The sequence below is a fragment of the Monodon monoceros genome, unplaced genomic scaffold (assembly GCF_005190385.1).
Source record: "Monodon monoceros isolate NGI ecotype Baffin Bay Population unplaced genomic scaffold, NGI_Narwhal_1 Super_Scaffold_13, whole genome shotgun sequence".
Lineage (NCBI taxonomy): Eukaryota > Metazoa > Chordata > Mammalia > Artiodactyla > Monodontidae > Monodon > Monodon monoceros.
Genome location: NW_021703769.1, coordinates 61172333 through 61196512, shown reverse-complemented (window position 1 = coordinate 61196512; position 24180 = coordinate 61172333). Strand labels below are relative to the sequence as shown.

At 47.2% G+C, this 24180-nt stretch overlaps 1 protein-coding gene across 4 annotated transcripts in view; it reads left to right on the top strand.

Annotated features, from left to right (window-relative positions):
- MYH11 (myosin heavy chain 11) overlaps positions 1-24180 on the top strand; it is a 128743-nt gene that overhangs the window by 49424 nt on the left and 55139 nt on the right. For 2 of the 4 annotated variants that reach the window (XM_029219592.1, XM_029219594.1), the window contains exons 4-8: positions 1402-1429; positions 15452-15554; positions 17169-17189; positions 19664-19756; positions 22906-22969. In XM_029219592.1, coding sequence (XP_029075425.1) covers positions 1402-1429; positions 15452-15554; positions 17169-17189; positions 19664-19756; positions 22906-22969 — 309 coding nt within the window. The remainder of the gene's footprint in view (positions 1-1401; positions 1430-15451; positions 15555-17168; positions 17190-19663; positions 19757-22905; positions 22970-24180) is intronic. The other 2 variants (XM_029219595.1, XM_029219593.1) reach the window with 1 other exon arrangement.

The following is a 24180-nucleotide window of genomic DNA, read 5'->3' as shown; positions in this document are numbered from 1 at the left end:
GGGTTGTTTCTACTTTTTAGCTATTATGATAACACTGCTGTGAACATTTGTGTGCAAGTCTTGTAGAGACACATGTTTCTGTTCTCTTGGGTAGATTCCTAGGAGTGGAATAGCTGGGTCATATGATGAATTTATGTTTAACATTTTAAGAAACTTCCAAAGTGGAAGAGGGTTAAGAAGCAGAATGATCAGGCAGTTCAGCGTGTCAGAAAGATTACTCTGAGAAGGGGTTTGGAGGGGGATGTCACAAGATCCCGGGATCGTAAGAGGCTGAGGGTTGCGATGGTGGGAATGGAGCAGGGAATGGAGTTAAGAAATGCCTGCCGCTTCACCATTGCCCAGCAGAGGATGTGATGCTCTGCTTTCTCAGTTATGGTTAACTGGCTGATGACTAAGGTGTTTAACCTCCCCCGTGTCCCTCATAGGGGATCTTGACTCCACCCCCTAAGGCCACTTTAAGAGTAGAAGGTGATCAGTAATGTCTGCTTAATCACGTTTAACCTCACGATGCCCTGTGCACCCACCAGGGTTCTCTGGTGGTAAGCGACAGAGACCTTATCTAGAAAAGGAATTTCTGGAGGAGTATTGGGGAGCTCACAGATGGGGTGGGAAGAGTGAGGAGCCAGCCTCAGAAAATGTTAGAAAACGGGGCTGTTTGGGCTCTGGGGGCAGGAAGTGAGGCCCCCTCAGGGCCTCCGTTGTGCTTCTCCATCCTTGATCCAGCTCAGAGTTTGAGCTCAGAGATTCTGATTGACATAGCCTAGGAAACATTGTTGCCTCTTGGCTGGGGTAGCTTGTGGGTCAGTCCCACCAAGACTGTACATGATGGTGGGGTGGTGGGGTGGGGTGGGCAGGGAACATGGATCCTTAAGGACCATAGAATGCTCTTCTCGGAAGAAGAGGAAATGGATACTGGATTTTTGAACCAAAAATGTCCACTACCCCATATTCCAGATAAAAAAACTGAACCATGGAGAGGTTAAGAATATTTGCCCAAAGCCATAGAGGTGGGAAGTGGCCAAGTTGGAATGCCAGTCTGTCTGGATCCAAAGTTGGTGTTCTGTCTGTGACCTAATCTGGGCAGAGTGGGTCTCCTGGGACCCTCCAGAGCTAGTGGGGCAGGGATTCTCACTGCCTCCTGAACGCGTCAGTCTCCGGTATCTTTCTGGGGCTGCCTCCAGGGCTTTAGGAGGTCAGGAAAAGTATCTAAAAGAGCCCTGCTGCCCTCTTGGCTTTGGTCTTATCCCCTATGACCTGGGCAATGAGCCCAGCTGGCTTCTTGTCACCCCCAGGGGTGCCAGCATGTAGGAGCTTAAATGGGAGGCCTGGGAGGCACCATATCCAGACCCTCAGCTCAGAGCAAATTCTAACTCATGGCTCTTTTTTTCTTTCTGTTCTCAGATCGAGAGGACCAGTCCATTCTCTGCACGTAAGTGGAGCTGCTTTTTCTTTTGTTTTTCTAGAGTCAAGATCCAACCTATTAAAGAAAAAGGTCCATGAGAGCAGGGCTCTTTGATGTGTTTGCTGTTCCATGCACCCTGCCCCTGCCCTGTCCCTGGCACAGCGTAGGTGCTCACTAAACATTTGTTGAACAAATGTTCTGATGCTGAGGCTGGCACCCCTAAACTGCCAGTGATACCTGGTGCCATCTTGTTCTGCACCACCCCCTTTTACAAACCAGCATTTATTGAGCACTTACTGTGTGCCAGGTCCTGAACTAAATATTTTACAGACAGAATTGCTTCTAATTCCATAACAGCTCTGTGAAGGTAGATGCCATTTCCGTTGGTGAGGAAGTCTTGGCTTGTGTTAAACAATGTGTTAAACAATCACCCTCAGATTTCACAATTAGTAACCGTATTGTGTCATATTTGGTGGCTGGTGTCATGATTTCCTTGAAGACCTGGATACATAGGCAGAAGATACTAACTCAATTTAGAATCATTCAGAGGGTTTTCGGTGTTCAGGAAAATCTCCCCTGTGGTGGGCAGAATACAGGTATCCCTTGGAGAATTTGTGGACTTAGTTCAGACCACTGCAATGAAGTGAATATCACAGTAAAGCGAGTCAGGCAGATTTTTTGGTTTCCTAGTACATATAAAAGTTATGTTTACAGTATACTGTAGTCTATGAAGTGTACAATAGCATTATATCAAAATAAACAACTGTACACACCTTAATTAAAACATACCCATTGCTAAAAAATCTTAACTATCCCCTGAGCCTTCAGGGAGTTGCAATCTTTTTGCAGTAGTGACATCAGAGATCACTGATCACAGATCACCATGACAAATAATAATGAAAAAATTTGACATATTACGAGAATTCCTAAAACATGACACAGAGACATGAAGTGAACAAATGCTGTTGGAAAAATGCTTGACACAGTGTTGCCACAAATCTTTAATTTGTAAAAAAACACAACATCTGCAAATTGCAATAAAGCAAAGTGCAATACAAGTGCCTGTGATGGTCCCGCCAAGGTCTCCATCTCCTAATCACCAGAACCTGTGAATGTGTCAGGTGACATGGCAAAGGGGAATGACGGTTGCCATGGCATTACGGTTGCTAATCAGCTGACCTTAGAATAGGGAAGGGAGCGTAGATTATCCAGGTGGGCCTAATATAATCACAAGGTCCTTACACGTAGAAGAGGGAGGCAGGGGAGGAGTCAGAGGGAGATGCAGTGTGAGAAGGACCTCACACACCACTGCTGGCTTTGAAGATGGAGGAAGCCCAGGGCGAGAACAGCTTCTAGAAGCTGGAAAAGGCAAGGAAACGGGCTCTCCCCTAGTGCTCCCAGAAAGAAACACAACCCTGCTGACACCTTGATTTTAACCCAGTACAATCCATGTCAGACTTCTGCCTCCAGAACTGTAATGTAATCAGTTTGTGTTGTTTTAAGTCACTGCGTTTGTATAATTTGTTACAGCAGCAGTGGGAAACTAATACACCCTCCTTCCTTCTTCACCTCTACACCCACTCCTGTCTCACTCACTATTCAACAGATTGAATGGGTCCGTCCCACGGGTGAGTACTTTGCGTCTAGGAATGAACCAAAAATAAACGAACCCTCTTCTCAAGAGGGAAGACAGCCACTAAAACAATAATTACACACTTCCCTTTGGTACCGCTTGAATTTACTATTTGATCCTGTGAAGGTACTACCTTTTCAGGAAGTAAAAAAAAATACATACACATTTTAAAAATCACTTAAAGAAATGTGTAATTAAAAACTGAAAATTATGAAGAATGAGACATGTAAGGAACTAGGAGAATGTGTAAATCAGAGAAGTTCTAACTGGGGAGAACGCTAAAGGTTTCCCAAAGAAGTGATGCAGAGATGATGAAGAAAAGAGAGGAATAGTTTACAGCATATGCAAAGACCCTGAGGTCAGATAGAGCGTGTTCTATTGGAGAAACTGAGAGATCAGTTTGGCCAGAGTGTGTCTCCCAACAAAAGCCCTCTGTCTGAGAAGAGGTATTACAGGACATTTAGGACTGTGGTTGCAAACTCAAAGGCCAATCAAAGTCGACCAAGTACTGTTAATGTGTGAAAAGTCCTGGGTGTAGCACAGTAGGGAATGGTGGGGAGTGTGGTGAACTGGAGAAAATGGCCCATCTGAGGGGGGGAGCTGCTACCCATCTTCTGTCTACTGTTGCCAGGGGAGAATGCAGGTCCAATGTTGCCAGACTTTCCTACATTTCAATAGAAGCTGGAAATCTAGGTTTTTATGTGAAATATCAAATTTTTAAACCTTGGCACCTAATTTACATGAACACATATACACAGAGCTCCAGCCAAATATAGTCCATTTGTGGGCTGGCTTTGCCAATGGGCCACCTGCTTACAACCTCTGTCCCAGAACTTTGGGCCAGGAAGTGTCCTCAGAGATAACTGAGACTGTACTTCCTGCCCCCCCCCACACACACCTGGTCAGTTACAAGGGTTGCAGGAAATTTTCATAGAGCATCAAAATCGGGAATGATTCATATTATTTAATATGAAAGTGGATTCAAGTTGGTCTCTGTAATAACATCTCCCTTTCATTCACTTGTATTCCAAATATTGCTTTGAGGGGGTGGGGCGGCAGCAGGGTGATAATTATGGTGGAGAATTGGGTCAATAGCACACAGACAAGCTGGTTATGGCCAGCGTGAATTGTATGTGTCAGGGGTGGTCATGGCTGTTGGCGCTGGGATCTCATACTGTGCACGTAGCTTAGAGAAACCAACCACGCGCTTCGGGAGGAAAACTAGCACTGGGGGATCTAGTGCAGGTGAGGTCACCACCATCCACCCAATGGATGTGTTCCAGAGTGAGGGTGAGAATAGACATTGGACTCTGCCAATCCTTCCACTGGTCTCATTCCCCTGTGGCCCTGACGGTGTGAGCATCTCGCTTTGCCGAGCCCATTCTCTCCCCTGCATTGTCCGTATTGCACACTCAGAATCTAGTTGGCATTTATACACAGAGGCTGCTTTAGAGGGGCGTTGCATACCAAGTCACAGATGCATAGGTTTGAGGATGTTTTAAGGGATTTTTCAATTTTACCTTTCTGTGATTGATTGTGTTGACTTACAGGCTGTTGGTCCCCAGCCTCCATATCAAATGTGACTCCACTTCTCTGCAGGTCTCATTAGAATCTAGGTTCATCCATGGAAGGGACTGTCCACCGAGTTATGTCATTGAAAGCCTCCTTAGAGTGGGGGTTACAAGCCAGACCACCCGGGTTTCGATCCTAGCTCTGCCTCTCACTAGCTTGTAGCTTCAGGTACAAATTTAACCTCTCCATGGCTCCGTGTTCTCACTATAAAGTGGGGAAGTGGGAATGATGATAATGGTACTTAATGGTACTTAAGAGGGTTGTTGTGAGGGTTACACATATATATGTATGTATATGAATATGTATATGTATATCTGTATATACAGACACACATACTCATATATATGACTACTATGTATATATCTGACTAAGAACCAAGCAAGCCCTGTAAGCTAGATATTCATATGTCATGACTAACATGTGTGTCCTGGCAGAGCAGAGAACCCACTGCTCAAGTCCAGTTACCTCATTTTTATAGAGGAGGAAATCAGAGAGGTCATGAGATTTGCCCAGAGGCGCACAGCGAGTTTTTGTCGATAGTGAGACCTGGACCTAAATTTCTTGAGGCCATTGGAGGGCCCAACCCTCATTCGCTGGCCTTCACTGATGAGCCAGCTGCAGCCCCACCATCCCCTGCCCCACCGCGGACTGTGGCATCAGGGGGTGGGGAATGGCTGGCATCTTTCGTATTTAGCGCATCTATCTGGAGGAAAAGAGCTGCAGCCTGTCCGCCCTGGCTCAACCACTTGGGGTATGAGCTGAGACCGGAGTGATGAGAGGAAGCAAGCCCCGAGGGGGATTTGGGGGAGGAGTTTCAGGTGGGGAACAGCGAGGGCAAAGGTCCTAATGTGGGAGCCACTTGTGTTTTGAGGGTCGGAGACGGTCTGAGTGGGTGGGGCGCAGGGAGGAAGGAGGAGGGTAGGAGGATGTGGTCGGGGACACGGTCATGCAGGGCCTTGCAGACTGGGGCGAGCGTATGGACAAGAGGTTAGAGCAGATCCTTCTGATCATTCAAGGAGGCCAGAGTGCCGCTTGGGGATAAGCACTGATGCCCTAGTGTCTGGGGGACTGGGACTCAGTGGCAGGAGATGCTGGTGTCAGGCGACTCTCCCCTTCAGGGGAGGCAACTCAGGCCAACAGGTGCCTCTGTCACTCTCCCTGGGGCCAGTGCTGACTCTTGGAAAACTGCAGGCTTCCCAGGGGTTTGCCTTGGTTGCTTCACCCACGGCCTGCATTCGCTCCCAGCCAGGCTTCCTACTTTGACCCCACCTGCCCTCATCCCTTCCACCCTGCTTCTGAAGAAGAGGGAGAAACACTTTCTGGCAGAGGCCTGCAGGGTTTTTAAAGGTGTTTTTGATAACAGTGCAGTGTTGAAGGGGCACAGATGCTTCAGGAGAGTGGCCGCTGTGCTTAGCTGGCGAGGCTGTGGAGGCATAGATCTAGGTTTGCTTTCCCGCTGTGCTGCATGCCAGCAATTTGTTCTTGGGCAAGTTGGTTAAGCCTCCCAGCCTCAGTCTCCTCATCTGTAGAATGGGGGTATCAGTTGTGCCCACCTTCCAGGGTTGTTGAGAGAATTGAAGGAGCTGTGTAGGGGCGAGCTGAGCACGATGTTGGCACAGTGCAGGTGCCCGTGATTGGCAGCTGAGGTTCTGATGCAGCGCCATGGTTAGTATCAACCAGAGTTCTGCTGAGCCCTGCTTGCTTGACCATGAACTGCGTAAAACCACCTCCGATACCTCCAGTGTGGGTTCTGTTAGACCTCTCTCCACAAACGTGGCTGCACGTCAGTTCTTGGGCCATTAGTTCAAGAGACAGATGGCCTGACTTCACCCCCAGCAGCTCTTGACTCAGTGGATCTGGGGTAGAGCTGGGGAAACTTGTGTTTTTATCTAGTGTCTTGGGCGACTGTGAAGCTGCAGGGCCAGTCAGCAAGCTGGCAGGGATTGGAAACACTTGTCAAGGGTCGTCTGCACAGGGGACGCTGAAGGGGTGGCTGTGTCTGAGCTGTGCACCCCCGTCTGCTCTGGGTGGGGGTCTAGAGGGGGGCGTCTGGGAGCTGAACCTCCACCAGCAGAGGGAGGGAGCTGGGGTGCTGCCCCTCTGCAGCCCACTGGGAGCTGTGAGCCAGGGAGGACTGGAGGGTCCTGGAGATTCTGACGCACACTTTGCTGTGAGGGCGTCTGGCTCATCCCCCAGTTTGCTGACCCATCGGTGCAGGCCTTGTGGTAGGAAGACTTCTCAGGTTACCTGGTGGCTGCGAGGGGTTAACGAGGGGGCCCCAGTCTTGGCTCCCGGGGAGCCTGGGCTGGGAGTGAGCCCACCCAGAGATTGGGGTCCTCAGACCGTTAGCTGACTCTCCTGGCTGAGGAAGTAAAGTGATAGTGGGGCATTTGGGTCCCTTTCACTCCTAAGTGATGCTGTGACAACACTTGGAGGCACTGAGCAAGGCGACACGAGGACATTTTGGCTCCAGACAGACCAGGTTTTCATTTTGGAGGTGGCTTGTGTGCTAGATGGAAAAGAACAGAGTCCTGGTCTCAGCTCTGTCATATTCTCATGACATGATCTACAGAAAGCCACTGACCCTGTCTGAGCCTCAGTTTCTTCATCTAGAAAATGGACAACTGCACCTACCTCACAGAGTGGTTGTAAGGAATAAATGGGTTAATTCATAAAAAGCTCTTAGCACAGTGCCTGATGATGTGTTAATGCACAGTGAACACAAGTGCTACTTGTAAGTTACATTTGAAATTTCCACTAAGCCCCCAGCCATTCTAAGTGAAACCAAAGAAGAAAGTATAGGGTAACAGAAAAAGAGTGGTAGCTATTAATAAGCATAATAACCATGCCCATGGGTATTTTATCTTAATGAATTTTTAGGCATGGCCAGTGAATCTACAGCTGGCTGTTTAGAGATATTCATCTTAACCCCAGACCAGGATCTACAAATGCAAATGCCTAGGAGAGCCTGGCAGGTAATAGAAAGCAGTGAAGTGGGCCAGGAGTGGCAATAGGGAGTGGTGAAGACTGCGGCAAATTGGAAAGCCACAGTATCCATTCAAGGGAACAGCTGTGATTCTGCCACAGACAATTGATCCCTTGGGAGAATGTCGACCCAGTGTTACCAGAGGTCCTTGGGTTTGTCCCTCCCCAAGAGAATCCAGAACTTTGGAGTTCATAAAACACAATGGTTGTATACACCATACATATGCTCATCTGCCCTTGCTTTTTCTAACCAACAGTGTATTTTAGAGTGCATTCTGTCTGATCATATATAGTAGTGGCTGCCTGGAGATGCTGTGTTTTATTTTATCAACCCCTATGGATCATAATTTTGGTTGTTTCCATTCCTAAAAAAATGTGAAAAAAAATACACACATACACACACACAATTGATCCTCATTATTCACTGATTCTGTATATGCAGGTTTACCTACTTGCTAACATTTATTTGTACCCCTAATTCAATACTCATGGTGCTTTCGTGGTCATTCGAGGACATGTGCAGAGCTAAAATCTGGGTCCCCTGACGCACACATTCCCAGCTGAGGTGGAACAAGGTGACACTCGGCCTTCTTGTTTCAGCTCAGACTGTAAACAAGGGTCCTCTTCGTGGCATATTTAGCGCCACGCTTTTGAATTGTTGTCGCTTTTTTTTTTTTTTTTTTTTTTTTAGTGATTTTGCTGTTTAAAACATCCACCAAGTGTAGTGCCAAAGTGCTGTCTGGTTTTCCTAAGGGCAGGAAGGCTGGGATGTGCCTTATGGAGGAAATACGTGTATTAGATGAGTCTCCTTCAGGCATGAGTTACAGTGTTGTTAGCCATGAGTTCAATGTCAATGAATCAACAATATATTAAGTAAAGTGTCTTTAAACAGAAACACACATAAAACAAAGTTATACCATAGTGATTGGCTGATGAAAATTTTGGGACCAGAAGCTCAAAGGAACCTATCTGTGTGTTTCCCCTACGAGCGACGATGGTTCAGTGATCACTAATTCAGTGTTTGCAGTGGCTTCATAGAGCATAACTAGTGTGAACAATGAGAATGACTCTGTGTGTGTGTGTGTGTGTGTGTGTGTATACAAACATATACCTCTACATACACAAACATACATTTTAAACTTCTAACTGAAAGTTAGCCTCTCCTTCAATTAAAAGCAATGTCAACAAATCACGTTATTAACAGAATTATTCACAGTATTAACAGATAGTAACAGTAACCGCATTGTTTCTAGACTTTTGCTCCACAACTTTCTCTGCACGTTTAGAGTTGTGAATGATGGGTTCTGAGTTCAGGTGCTAAGGAATTCTAATTGCCATAGTCTTGAAAATAGAGCCTGCTATCCGCTTTTCAAAAGCGCTTTTCCAGATTTTTTTCCCCCAAATGTTCCTTACAGCAAACTCCCAAGGCCAAAGGACAGACTCAGGCAACAAATGCTTATTTTGCACCAACGCCAGGCCTGGGGGTCCTGGTGCTGAACCAGATAAATAAGAGTGTCAGGTGGCGATTTAATTGTGAAGACAATGAAATGCATTGAGAGAAGATTTAGAAAATCTGTAATAAGTTTGGGGCTGATATGTATAGAGGTAGAAAACTGGGAAACACTAAGACAAGGTAATTATTAATTCTAGGGGAAATCCAAGTTAGGCAAGAAGGAAGAGTAATCACAGTGACAAAGGGGCCCAGCTGTGTGCAGTGTTTCCATCATCTTTATAATGCAAACCCTGAGTGTTGATCTAGCCAGAAATACTATATGCGACCACATTGCTTCTATGGGGAAAGAGGAGAGGGTTAAACAGGGGCTACATTATCATCTTCCACAATGGGAAATCAACATCTGATGCTTAACAATGAATAATCAAAAATTAGTGATATAATGCTACTCAGGTAAGTGGATATAAATGCTAAAACAACCTGCTGACTCGGTTTCCTAGTCTTTTCCAGCTCCCAGAGGCTGCTTACATTCCTTGGCTTGTGGTTTCTTCCTCCATCTTCAGAGCCAGCAGTGTATCTCCTAATCTCTGTCTCTGACCTCCTGCCTCCCTCTTATAAGGACACGTGATTATACTGGGTTACCAGGATAATCCGAGATAATTATCCCTTCTCCAGATCCTTAATTTAATTTAAAAAGTCTCTTGTCTCATGTAATGTATTCACAGATTCCTGAGATTAGGATGTGGGCATCTTTGTGAGGGGTGGGATATGAGATCAGAGAGAGGTGGGTGAGGTCTTCTAGAGGAGTCTGAACTTTAAAATGGACAGAAAAGCACTGGAACACTTCAGCCAGAGGCCAGCAAACTCTGACCGGTGGGCCAGATCTGGTCCCTGTCTGTTCTTTTATTGTTTTATTGGGACATAGCCACTCCCATTTGTTTCCACATTTGCTTTTGTGCTACAAAGGCAAAGCTGAGTAGTTAGGACACAGAATGCAGGCCCCACCAAGCCTATAGTATTTATTATCTGTCCTTTACAGAATGGTTTGCTGACTCCTGGCTTAAACAATAGAAAAATATGTCTTGTATTTTAATGATAGTATAAATATTGAAGATAATGATATAAACAGAATATATAAGCATTAGGAGAGAAATGGTTGTAAAAGTAACAATAGGTAACATTTTTGTATACCTGGCATTGTTCTAAATGTTTTATATATTCACTCATTTAATCCTCATAACAATCATAGAAGTGCTTTTTATTATACCCATTTTATAGATGAGGAAACTGAGGCATGGGAGTAGTTAAATGACTTGCACGTGGTCACATAGGGCAGAGCAGAGACTTGAACTCAGGCAGTCTGGCCCTGGAGCCCACTGTGTTATTCTGCTGATTGATGCTGCAGGGGAAAGAGGAACTGCTTTTGCCTGGGGAGCTGGAGGCAGTACTCAAAATAGAGGCAGTGCTTAACTGGGCTTTGTAGGATGTATAGGAGTTGGACAGCACAAATCCAGAGGACTTTGCTGGCTGCAGGGGTGGGAGTCACATGAGGACCAGGGACTGAACAGCTCTGAGATTCAGAGGCAATTCAGACCACGGCTGAAATGGACTCAGAAATGGTGTTCAAATCTAGGAGCTAGGACCACCTACCTGACTTGTAAAATTATGCAAAATGAGAATGCTGAGCCCCTTGTTCAAAGGGAACCCTTTTGCACTGTTGGTGGGAATGTGAATTGGTACAGCCACCATGGAGAACAGTATGGAGGTTCCTTAAAAAACTAAAAATAAAACTACCATATGACCCAGCAATCCCACTACTGGGCATACACCCTGAGAAAACCATAATCCAAAAGGACACATGTACCCCAATGTTCATTGCAGCACTATTTACAATAGCCAACACATGGAAACAACCTAAATGTCCAATGATAGATGAATGTATAAAGAAGATGTGGTACATATATACAATGGAATATTACTCAGCCATAAAAAGGAATGAAATTGGGTCATTTGTAGAGATGTGGATGGACCTAGAGTCTGTCATACGGAGTGAAGTAAGCCAGAAAGAGAAAAACAAATATCGTATATTAATGCATATATGTGGAATCTAGAAAAATGGTACAGATGAACCTATTTGTAGGGCAAGAATGGAGACACAGATGTAGAGAACGGATATGTGGACACAGAGGGGGAAAGGGAGAGTGGGACAAATTGGGAGATTAGGTTTGACGTAGATACACTACCATGTGTAAAATAGATAGCTGGTGGGAACCTGCCGTATAGCACAGGGAGCTCAGCTCAGTGCTCTGTGATGACCTAGATGGTGGGGTGGGGGAGAGGGAGGTCTAAGAGGGAGGGGATATAGGTATACTTATAGCTGATTCACTTCATTGTACAGCAGAAACTAACACAATATTGTAAAGCAGTTTTACTCCAATAAAAAAAAATTAATTAAAAAATTATTTAGAAATTCAAGATCGCAACATCAGAGCATTAAATCAAGCACAGGGCCCTCCTCAGTATTGTCCCCGTGGGACTGCACAGGTCACACACCCATGAATCCAGCCTGGCTGGGGGCTGAGGGGTTAAGCTGCCATTGGGTACCTCCTTCCAGCCACTGAGGCTGGACTGATTAAAAGGACTTGGCAGGGCTTCCCTGGTGGCGCAGTGGTTGAGAGTCCGCCTGCCGATGCAGGGGACACGGGTTTGTGCCCCGGTCTGGGAAGATCCCACAGGCCACGGAGCGGCTGGGCCCGTGAGCCATGGCCACTGAGCCTGCGCGTCCGGAGCCTGTGCTCCACAACGGGAGAGGCCACAACAGTGAGAGGCCCGCGTACCACCAAAAAAAAAAAAAGAAAAAGATCAATTTCCAACTTTTCATGCCAATTTCTTGACAAATTAGAATGAATACATGGCAGTCATTCACGAGTAAACTGATTTGAAAAGAAGATCTAAATGGATTATTATTAGTCTTTAAAACTAAGAACTTTAACTCAGTAACTTAATTTCCAAGGATAAGCTACACAGATAGTTTGTTCCTATAACAGCTTAGTGTCCACCATCTTTCACTTAAATACATCAAGACTGTTTTCAAGGTTTGATGACAACCTCTAGTCATATAAACTATATGCCACAAGAGTTTGTCTATTTCAAACCACTTTCCTTTTTGCTTTCTTGAAGAGCTAGACATTCCGAATAATCAATGCTGACCAAACCTTCATACGGATAGCTGCAATATAGCATTTCATTCCAAACACCTGTTAGAGCATAATTAAAATATCCTTTAAAAATCAATCTTTTCTGAAACTATGCCACTCAAAAATCGGTGTTTATGAAGCAATGCTTGTATGATTTCAGTTGCTTCAAACTGTGCCCTCATGCTGGCAGTGAGGTTTTTTGCCTTTTGTTGCCAATAACAAATTATAGCCCTGAAGTTATAAAATATCTAACTTCCTCCACAACTAATGTGATATATTTGTAAGACTTGTGTTAAATAATGTTTGAAAATAATTTCACGTGTAAAAAAGAAAAAAAAAAGTGTAGTGGGCAGAACATGGGCTCTGGTATCAAGCAGACCTGCATTCAAATCTCACTCCTCTATTCCCTATCTGTGTGATAGCAGGAGCAGTTATGACCTAGAACACTACTTCAACCTCTCTGAGCCTCAGTTTCCCCAGGTGGGTGATGGGGATAATCAATGACTCCTTCATTAGGTTGTTGGATTAAATAAAAGGATTTCTGAGCCCAATAACATAGAGTAGGTCTTCAAGAAATATCAATTCCTATTCCCCATTCCCTTCCTCTGACCTTAGAAAGCAAGTTCCTAGAGGGTTAGGCCTGTGTCATGGAATGACTTTGTGAAATGTCGTAGAAAGAGTCCTGATTGCATTGGAACCAGAGACCTGATTTCAATGCTGTGTGTGCTCTTGCCTCGCTGTGTGATCTAGGGCAAGTTGCTTACCCACTCTGGCCCAAAGTTCCTCTTCTGTAATAACATGAAAGTGATATGTCCTACCTTCAGGATTGTGGGAGGGGAGGTAAAGGAGATAATACATGTGAAACAATTAACATAGGGCCTCCACTCCCCTTGAAAAGTCAATTCTCTCCTTAAAATTAAAGAAAAAAAATTTTTTTGGATTCAATTGTCCTCCTCAAGAAAATAAAGATAATGCCTCCATGGCTCCCATTTCACAAAGTGCCTCTGAGGCCATATGAAATAATGTGACCATTGGGAAGAAAGGCCATTAGGAAAGGGGAGTGGACAGTGTTAATATCGTCGTGAGACGTGGAGACATGTTTCAACCTTCCTGGAGATCAGACACTTGATTTCCAGATGGTGACCCATGGGGTTGCGTCTGACAATTCAGGGCACATGTTTCTTTCTCTGCCTCCCTCCTTCCCTCCTCCCTCCCTCCCTCACTCCCTCCCTTCCTTCCTTCCTTCCTTCCTTCCTCCCTCCCTCCCTCCCTCCCTCCCTCCCTCCCTTCCTTCTCTCTCTCCCTTTCCCTTTCTTTCTTTCTTTCTCTTTCTTCCTCCCTCCCTCCCTCCCTCCCTTCCTTCCTCTTTCTCTCTTTCTTCCGTTTAGCCATAAGCAAAGTTATTAATGGGCCCTTGGCAGAGCAAGTTAATTTCTTTATTTCCTAATTAGGAAAAAGGGCAAGCACTGCACTAGCGCTGGTGGCAGTGGTTCAGTGTGGAGAACCTTGAACCGACCTTGGGGTAGACAAATTCAGACTTAAAAAAAATTAGTACGTTTCAGAATATTCAGTGACCTCAGCAAATGAGAGTCTAGGCAAAGGAAGGAAAAACAAAAGAAAATCAGAGGAGAGGACAAGAAGGGAGGAAAGATTTGGTTGAAGTCATCTTTCCCTTTCACTGAGAATAGTGGGAGTCAGAGGCAGTGTCTGGAATCCTTGGATGAAACAATTCCACCACCATGATCTCCAGTGGCCAAGAGAGGTAGCTGGTTCGAGAAGGCCATTTTGGTAAAATAATCCACTGCTCATATTCTAGGAGTACTCTTTTGATAAGACAAACAACACCCTGCTGATCTAAACTTATCAGCCATTTACACTTTAGCATGAATTACTTCAACCAGGTTTATTCTTTGATACTTGACTGAGATCATTAGCTAGCCACCTGACCATTAGAATGGGGTTCTCCAGAGGATGAAGGGGCTTATGTCTGTCCAGTGGCTGATGGGATAACCAGTTCTTCTCCTTCGTCCCCTTCTTCTTCTTCTTCCCCTTCTTCTCCTTCTCCCTCTCCCCACTCCCCCTCCCTCTTCTTCTCCTTTTTCTCCTTTTTTGTAAGGGGACCTTCAAAAAATTGTAACATATCCTGGTACTCTGAGAGGTACTTATGTCCTTCCTGGAAGGCAGTCTCTTGCCTGATCATTCCATCTCTAACAAGGCTAATAATGTCTTTTTTTTTTCTTTATAAAATTTATTTATTTTTGGCTGCATTGGGTCTTTGTTGCTATGTGCAGGCTTCCTCTGGTTGCAGGAGCAGGGGCTACTCTTCGTTGCGGTGCATGGGCTTCTCATTGCAATGGCTTCTCTTTGTTGCACAGCACGGGCTCTAGGTGCGTGGGCTTCAGTAGTTGTGGCAGGTGGGCTCAGTAGTTGTGGCTCGTGGGCTCTAGAGCGCAGGCTCAGTAGTTGTGGCGCGCGGGCTTAGTTGCTCCGCGGCATGAGGGATCTTCCCGGACCAGGGCTCGAACCCGTGTCCCCTGCATTGGCAGACAGATTCTTAACCACTGCACCACCATGGACGTCCCTAATAATGTCTTTAAAATAGATAATTTGCAGTAAAACTATTCTGTATGATACTGTAATAGTGGATACATTTCATTACACAGCTGTCAAAACCCATAGAATGTACGACACCAAGAGTGAACCCTCATGTGAACTACGGACTTTGGGTGATAATGATGCATCAACGTGGGTTCGTTGATCGTTACAAGGGTACCACTCTGGAGGGGGATGTTGATGGTTGAGGAGGCTGTGTATGTCAAGGGGCAGGGGCAGGGGCAGGGGCGTATAGGACCTTTGTACCTCTGCTCAATTTTGCTGTGAACCTAAAACTGCTCTAGAAAACGAAGTATTTATTTTTTAAAGTAGACAGTTCCAAATAAACCTAAGTTTGGACCTTGTTAGGAAAACTCAGTTTTCTCTTTTACTCTTTTCATCTACCTCCTTTCCTGCATCCTCTCGGGAGGAGTGGATTGAGATATGGAGCGGGGTTTGAAAACCCAGCCCAGCTCTCTGCCAGTGGTGGGCAAGTCTCCTCCCCTCTGGGAGCCTCAGTTTCCCCATCTGGCAAATGGCACGGAGCTGTGGAAAAGTACCCACAGAACACCTGTGTGGGGCTGTTTCCGGTGGGTCACTTTTCCCGTATCTTTCAGAGGCGAGTCTGGAGCTGGGAAAACTGAAAACACCAAGAAAGTCATCCAGTACCTGGCCGTGGTGGCCTCCTCCCACAAGGGCAAGAAGGACACAAGTATCACGGTGAGTGGTAGTTCCTGCCCTGTGGCCACGACTTAGCAGATGGGCCCCCAGGCTCGTGGGCTGACCGAGGGAGAGACAGCACCGTTAAGAAGGCCAGGACTTGGCGTTGTAAGGACTCAGGGCTGTGCTTCACTGCCCCTCCCCAGACAGCTCACCAGAGGGCTGTTTTTCCTCCTGGGTGGGCCCGTTTGGGTCTAGGTGATTTCTCGCTTTAGCCAGGATCATCTCCTGAGGGGTCCTGTCCTGTGAAATGAGAGGAGGAGTCTTGATTGACATCAAAGCTTCTCAACCGTGGCACCAAAGTCATTTTGGACTGAGTAATTGTGGGGCTGTCTTATGCCTTGGAGGGTTTTTAGCAGCATCCCTGGCCTCTCCCCACTGGAGGCTGGTAGCAACCCCTGCCCTCAGTTATGCAACCAAGAATGTCTCTAGACATTGCCAGGTGCCCTCTGGGGGGCACGGTCACCCCTGCTGGAGAACTACTGCCTGAACTGAATCTCTGTAAATTCCCTAGTGTTGAGGGACACCTGTCATTCCTCCATGTGTCCCTCAAATGGGAACCCCAGGGGATGGGAACATTGGTGTCACTCAGCATATGGGCTTTGGTCCAGTGCCCTTGACTGAGCATCTACTGTATGCTGGGCACTGCCAGGATGGGGTCCAGTGATGAGGCTGAGAGGCACTGTTATTCTAGCTACTGAGCTTTTGGACTCGTGGGAAAGAGAGATGGTCATCAAATAATCATACAGATCAACCCATGGTGATGCAGTTTGATTAAGGCCTTAGAAGGAAAGAAGAGCCTGTTTCTAGAATCATCCCTTCTTGGGTCCATCCCTCTCTTCCTCCTCCGTCTTAGCCCTGCCTCGTCTGTCCCAGAGGAGGCGACAAGCAATGGGGCTGCTTGAAGGACCTGCCAGCGCCTCTGTGTGAAGGTTTGGGGTGGGGGCAGGGGAACGGCAGAGCGGAGGCCTGAAGAAGGCTTGGGGTGTCACTGGTTCCTGCCACTCTGGATCTTGCTTCTGGGGCTCAGAGGCAACACTGGAGCAGCCACAGAGGCCAGTTTGTCTGGAGGCCCCCGGAGATCTCGGGTGGGCACTGGTTGTAGCCTGGGGAACCTTCCTCCCTCAAACAGACGCAGGAAACCCACACTGTCTCTGGCACCGTGTATGGGAACAAATAGCGCCAAAGTTCACGTGGCAGTTAAACACCACTTCCCACCGCCTTTCCTTTTCCTAGAATAGTGATGATAAGTAATAGTAATACTTAATAATAGTGACTGATCTTTATCCAGCACCTGCTATGTGCCAGATACCTTTTTCTCTGTGTGTGAGAGCACATCTCAGACAGCATCTCATGAGACACAGTTTTAAAGACTGCACCTCGGCCCCAGCAATTAAAAAACTTTGAAATGTCTGAATCTCTAAGAAATTAGAAAAGAAAGCAGCAAAACAGAAAGGAAATTGAATCCAAGAAAAGTTGTTGCTTTCCTAGTTGGAGAATCTTGGAGAATCCAGGCTAAGTGGGGGGATTGAAATCGTATATTCTCCAGACCCTGATGTACGTGTGATGGAAATAACACTGACATTTGTTTTATACTGTATTGTTCAACCACAGCAAGGCCCATCTTTTGCCTACGTGAGTAACTGGGAGTGTTTTCCTGGTGTGTACGGGAGGCACAGAGTGTGTTTAGATGTGCATGCTCCTGTCGCACCCACTGAGCCCCATAGCTGATGGTAGAATGGGCTAGATCCCCGAGTTTCACAACCTAAACCTACAAACTCACTGAAACACCGTCCTGCGGGTGTCCAATGTCAGTGTGGGGCGTGGGGCGCGTTGCCACCCGCAGGACCCATTGGACTTCCCAAGGTTGACCTCCAGCCGGGAATGGATTTTCCCAGTTCAGAATGGATCTCATTACCCTTCCCACCAATGTGTCCGCCACCGGTAACCCTGACTGGAAGGCCCTGGAGACGTCTGTTCCATCTGGTTGAGCCTTTAAGGACCTTCTGGCCCTAAAGCTTCCCTGGCTTGATTGACAGTCAGTTAATGGCACTGCTGTGGCATGCCTCTCTCCCCACTCCCTGCCATCATCCCTAAATATCTCCCCTGAGCCCTGTCCCCTGTGCACTGGTGTGTCCCTATGCATGTGTGTGCAGTGCGTGTCTGTCTTTGCATGCCGGTTGCTTGACCCAGGGCTCTAGAAACGGGAGTCTTGGTGTTCACAATGCACTAGCTTTGGTGGCACGGTAAGGCCCCAGCTATTGTGACACACAACCGGGCCCTGCTCAAACCTCTGCATGTGTAAACTCATCTCTAACTCAGAGCTTGGGGGGCTGGCATATGGGTCCCAGCCTGGGAGAGACCCTCAGATCAAGAGATCCTAGTGTGTGCTAGGATCACACTCAATCCATCTTAGTTAGACCTGGGCGGCAGTGTCATGGATGAATCAGAAGGAGAATCAGGCTTCTTATATAGGATCTGCTCCTGTGTGACGTTGGCCAAGTCACTTAACTTCTCTGGGCCACTGTCTCATCATCCATAAAATGAGTGGTTTGGACCAGATCTTCATGTTCAGAGCTCTCCTGAGAAGGATCTTTTGGCCCCAGCAGCTGGAACTCCCATTCTAGGAAGGGAACTTTTTTCTGGGGATATTGGGATCCCAAGTTTGTGTTGACAGAAGTGACCCCATTAGTCTTCTTCCTACTAGTCAAGCAAAGCCCTTTGCTCTCATTGTAAATTTCCACAAGTCCCAATTATGGGGATTCTACTGTGGCTGGGATTTTCACAGAGATGACACTTTTTTTTTTTTTTTTTTTGCGGTATGCGGGCCTCTCACTGTGTGGCCTCTCCTGTTGCGGAGCACAGGCTCCAGATGCACAGGCTCAGTGGCCATGGCTCATGGGCCCAGCCGCTCCGCGGCATGTGGGATCTTCCTGGACCAGGGCACAAACCCGTGTCCCCTGCATTGGCAGGCGGACTCAACCACTGCGCCACCAGGGAAGCCCAGAGATGACACTTTTATCTTCTTTGGGAGCTGTGAAGGAGGAGGGCATGTGAATAAAGAGACACATAAATTAGTAGCTTCCTGTTCTGTTCCTTTAGGGACAGCCACCCATGATGCCCTCCTGGTGTATAGAGGAGCAGGGAGAAAGCTGTGCGCTGCCTTTTCCCTTCTAGAACCTTTCCCAGCTTCTTTTTAGCCCAGCCCAACTGCCCTGAAAAAGAGGACAGGGGAACCAGCAGAGAAAACAGGAGAAAACCCTCAGGACCCATACTTCCCAGGGTCGGCCTGGAGGAGGAGCTGGGTAGGAGAGCCGCTGAGCCAGTCTGCAGCCGCTGTGTCGTGGGGATAGGCAGAGAGCAGCTCGATGCTTCCTGGCATGATTTACCTTGTTGGCCCTTTCCTGCAACAATTAATCACGTGACCGCGTTTGTGCACAGGAGCCCCCTCAGAGGGGGCCGATGGGCTGTGTACAGTCTCAGCTGCATTTAACCTCATGAATGGAGCTCAAGCAACCTGCTTTGAAGCTTTGTTCTGCAGTCGGTTTGAAGTATTCCCGGTGGGTTTTGCACATTCCTTACTTGTCTTCCATAGGAGACTTCAGAAAACTGGTCCTGAGAAAGGAAAAATTGCAACTATAAAAAGTGGCACTAAAACCATCAGAAGAAGGGTTGTAGTGATTTAGCTTGAAGAAAGCTGCTTGTCAAACATAAGCAGCAGCAGGACTGCCGTGTACAGCAGGGCAGGCTGTGCACTGCACAACTCCATGGATTCACTATGATGTAAATGACATCCTGGTGTCGTACAGTGTGGCAGTTCTCAGTGGCAATGATGTCACATAGATGAGCAGGCCCTATCTAGGAAAAAGTGGCCTTCCTAGGTGATGTCCTTACAGATGTCCCAGCTATAAGACAGCTCAGACATTTGTTTCTCTTCTGAAATCCTTGAGTAAATCTGGACATTAGCATTAGGGGTCTCAGATGGGTAGGTGATAGGATAGGAGAGAACCCGTGGGTTAAGGGCAGAATTTTGTGACAACATCTGTCTATGGCAGAGCTGTCAGTGTCTACGTCACTTTCTCCAATAACTAGATGTGAATGAATTTTAGGGTGAGCTGGAAAAGCAGCTTCTACAAGCAAACCCCATCCTGGAGGCTTTTGGCAACGCCAAAACTGTCAAGAACGACAACTCCTCACGATTTGTAAGTAGCAAAGCCACATGGGTTTTCTGGAAAAGGCTTGGGTCCCCTGGTGTCCCCTCCTGCCTGAGAACGCAGAGTATGTGTGTGCAGGGGACGTCTGAGGCTGCAGGGATGGAGGTGTGCATTGCAACAGCATTTTGCTCTGCATCTCCAGTCCTGTCTTGACCTTACAACCCTGCAAGTGCTCCAGCCACTCACGCCCTCATTCATTCACTCACTATTCATTCAACAAATATTCATGCAGCATCTGCTTGCTAGGCTCCCTGTTAGAATTTGACACTCATAATTCATTCAGTAAATATTTACTGAGCACCTAGTAAGTGCTAGACACTTACACCCAATACTCATTTATTTATTCAGCAAAACATGCATTGAGTACCTACTATGTACCAAGCACATGCAAATTTCAATAAACATTTATTATGCACCCACTGTATACAATCATTCTGGCAGGCATTTTTACACACACCATTCTCTCTCTCTCTCTCTCTTCGTTTGGCTCATTTTCATTAAGCGCCTACTGTATAGCAGACCCTGAACTAGACAGCAAACAATTGAGACGAGGTTCCAGGCTTCACAAAGCTTGTGGCCTAGTTGGGGAGCCAATAGTCAATGAGGCAGGACTTCCCACACAGGCTTTCCCAGGTTCCAAGGGCCCCCCCACTTTCTCACCTGAGCCTAATGGGGGAAGGAGAACTCTGAACACAGGTGGTTGATGACACTTACATAAAAATTATCTTGTTGTACAAAAGAAGTGGGGGCCTCCACTCCATAGGAGAGTCAGAAAGATACTTTTTTTTTTTTAAAGAGGAATGATGCTTTTTTTAAAAATTGTTTTATTTATTTATTTTTGGCTGTGTTGGGTTTTTGTTGCTGTGCGTGGGCTTCCTCTAGTTGAGGCGAGCAGGGGCTACTCTTTGTTGCGGTGCTTGGGCTTCTCATTGCGGTGGCTTTTCTTGTTGTGGAGCGTGGGCTCTAGGTGCACGGGCTTCAGTAGTTGTGGCATGAGGGCTCAGTATTTATGGCTTGTGGGTTCTAGAGTGCAGGCTCAGTAGTTGTGGCACATGGGCCTCGTTTTGCTCTGCAGCATGTGGGATCTTCCCGGACCAGGGCTTGAACCAGTGTCCCCTGCATTGGCAGATGGATTCTTAACCACTGTGCCACCTGGGAAGCCCAGAAAGATACTTTGATGAAGAAATTTGGAGGAAAGACTGCATCTGAATTCCACTAGTGGGGAGGCCCCTGCTGATTTGTGGGTGCCCCTCTGAACTGTCAGTCACCAGATGGGACCCTGTGAAAAACTCTTTGTAGAAACCTCTGCCCCGCCCACGTAGAGCTGCTCTGTGGGTATCTCTGTGTCCTGCATATTCACATGCATGGGCCCCAGCCTTGTCAACCCCAAGACCCACTTCTTATTACAAGTAATTATGCGGTGTTCCCTTTCCTTCCCTGAAAATTTAGAGTCATAGATAACATCACCTACTACACACATCAGATTAAAAAAAAAAATAGCACAATGCCCTTGCTATAATATGAAGGAGAAATAAAACAATTCATAATTAAAATGTGCATTTCAGCATATCAGTTCTCAGGCCAGACCACATATGAAGACACAATGAACTAGTCAGACACTTGCATTTATATCCAGAATCACTGTGACCTTGACAGCTACAAATGCAGGCTGAGACAAGGGGGGGTTCGTCTGGGGACTGAAGCCATGGGATGGGATTTTCCAGAATGATGACATACTCTTTGGAAAGCTCTGAACCAAAGAACAATTTGCTCTCGAGTTACATGGATATGACATTCCTACATGAGAACAACATTAACATTTTTTGTGTGTTTTTATCTAAAACACCATTAGGGTCTAGGCTCAGCTAATTATAAACAGGTTTTTCACCTCCGTGAGTGTCAGGTGGGACATTTGAAAGTCATAGGGTAGGTGGCTAATGCTTGGTGTCTGGGACTCTTTTGGTCATTGCAGGATGCCCAGCATCCTTAGCCCCTGTCCACTAAGAGCAATAGCTACCACTGTCATGTAACAACTCCAGTCCCTCCCCCAGATTTCCAAACTCCCCGTGGGGTTTGTGTTGGCTGCACCAAGAAGCACTGCATTTGTGCGTTGTAACCCAGTGCAGAGTTTCTAGGATGTCAGTAAATGAGAGCAAATTCAAAGTGAATCCCTGCAATGTCCCCACTCACTGGTGCCCCAGGCCTTCTCGGGAGGAAGGCAAGATGGCTCCAGGACCAGCAGGCTCCTCTGTTACGGTTGCAATAACGTTCATTGTCCTGAATCATTCTACTGTCTGTCTCGCTTCCTGATGGAGAAAGAGGGAGGGTTTTGTCGAGGCCCAAGCAAGCCTAGGGGATGGTGCCTCCCACCATGTAATCACGGGTGGGTGAGGGTAGTAAGGATATGATCCTTTGTCAGCTGTTAAGAAAGCAGGAAAAGGGCCGGTGCTGCCAGAGGCGGGACCTGGCTGTCCTGGGTTCTGTGGTTCGGCTGAGGCAGAAGACAGGTGGATTGGCATCTTTTCCAAGTGGAGAGATCTGATGGGCCCCGGGGCTGGGGGCATGGCCCAGCCCTGCCTACAGAGCCTCCTATGCAGGGCCTGCTCAGATAGCGTGGCTCCCTGGCCTCACTGTTCATGCTCACTGCCCCAAAGAAGCGGTTTAATTCGCAGCTGGCTGAACTTGGGCTTGATTGATCATGGAGGCCCAGCGTGTTTCTGGGCAGGGGGCAGCGGAGGAGGCCTCCAGCCACTGGGTGTGGCAAAATGTGCCTTCTACTCATGCCTCTACCTCTTAGGAGCACTACCACACTGGGCAGGTCCCACTAGCTTTTTGGCCTCAGTTTCCCCACCTTTAAAATGGGGAGAGCTATGATGGGCTGAGGGTCATTGCAAGAGCAAGTGAAATTGATTTGAGAAAGTGTTTTCTAAGTTCCTCTGTCTCCATAAGGCCCTCGATCTTCCCAGCTCAGGAGATGCTGACCTGTGAGATTCTTGAGTGTTTGCAAGAAGCTCTCTCTGGTTTTCTTCTTTTTCCCTTGAATGCTCCCTGACTCCTCTCTCCCCACTTGCCTGCAGCATGAGGGTGAGGGGCTGAGGCTGGGGAACCCACCATGAACTGTGTTTTCCTTTTGGCAGGGTAAATTTATCCGCATCAACTTCGACGTCACGGGTTACATCGTGGGAGCCAACATTGAGACATGTATCCTTTGCTGAGCCTGGGCCACCTGGGACTCCCACCCTTGGTCCCACCAACCTCCTGCCCAGAGCCTGAGGGGGGCACAAGAGCCACCCCTCTCTCCCCAGGCGCTTGGGTGCCATCCAGAACAAATCTCCCCTGGGGTTGTTTTCCCTTAACAACAAGCCTTGTAGTGTGGTGGTCCCCAGGTTTGAGGACCTCAAGCAGCCTGTGTTTGATTCTGAGTGGACCTCTCCCTAGCTGAGCGACCTTGGGCTAGTTACTCAACCTCTCTGTGCCTCGTCAGTGAAATGGGGATGATAATAATACCTGCCTCATAGAGGTGTCGTGAGAATCAAGCGAATTCATTCATGTAAAGCTCTTAGAACCGTGACAGAATAAGGGCTGGTTGAGCATCGGCTATCGTGAGAACTTCGCTTCATCCTTTTCGAGCCAGGGTCCAAGGCTAAACTTGGACCCCTTGTCCTTCTTAGGAACAGGGCAGCTTCAGCCCACAGATAGGACATCAATGGAAACAGAACTTTCCCAGAGGAACAGCCTGCTTCTGGCAAAGCAAGCAGGAAGCTTTTTCTGTAAATCTAAGGAATCAGAATCCCACCAGCCCACCAGTGCCACCTGTGCTCTTTAGCATCCCAGAGGGGGCTCAGGGCATGGCTGGGGTCAACTGACCAGGCCCCATCCCCACCTCCCAGAGCTGGGCAGGGATTAAATGAGATACAGCAAAAGACACCCATATTCTCCTACGGGGGGATAAGGAGATCATAAATAGCCTCGTGTGGGCTCAGAACGGGTATGGCCACCAGCTGAGTTCTGGTTTTCAGAAGTTTCTGGATTTGGGAATTGTAGATGAGAGTTTGTGACCCTGTATAATAAGAGGCGTTGGGAGGAGAAATTAGTCTACATGACCTGACATGACAGAGCGGGGGTGGGGGACACAGTCTAATCCAATGGATTTGGGAGCACAGAGAAGAAGTGATCATTCATTCTTCAGTGGTTAGGGTTTTGCAGATTTTGTCATAGTCAAGTAGAGCCTGGTTCTTACATGGGGAAATCCACCTGGTACAAGAGCCCAACCACCCATGCGCCTCCCTACCATCCCCTCCCCCCATGGCAGAACAGCTCTTCTTAGATTGATTAGTGGGTCATGTTTACCGTCTCCTGAGGCTAGGCAGCTAGTCAGCTGGGTCAAGGTCACTCAGCCAGCCAGAACTGGT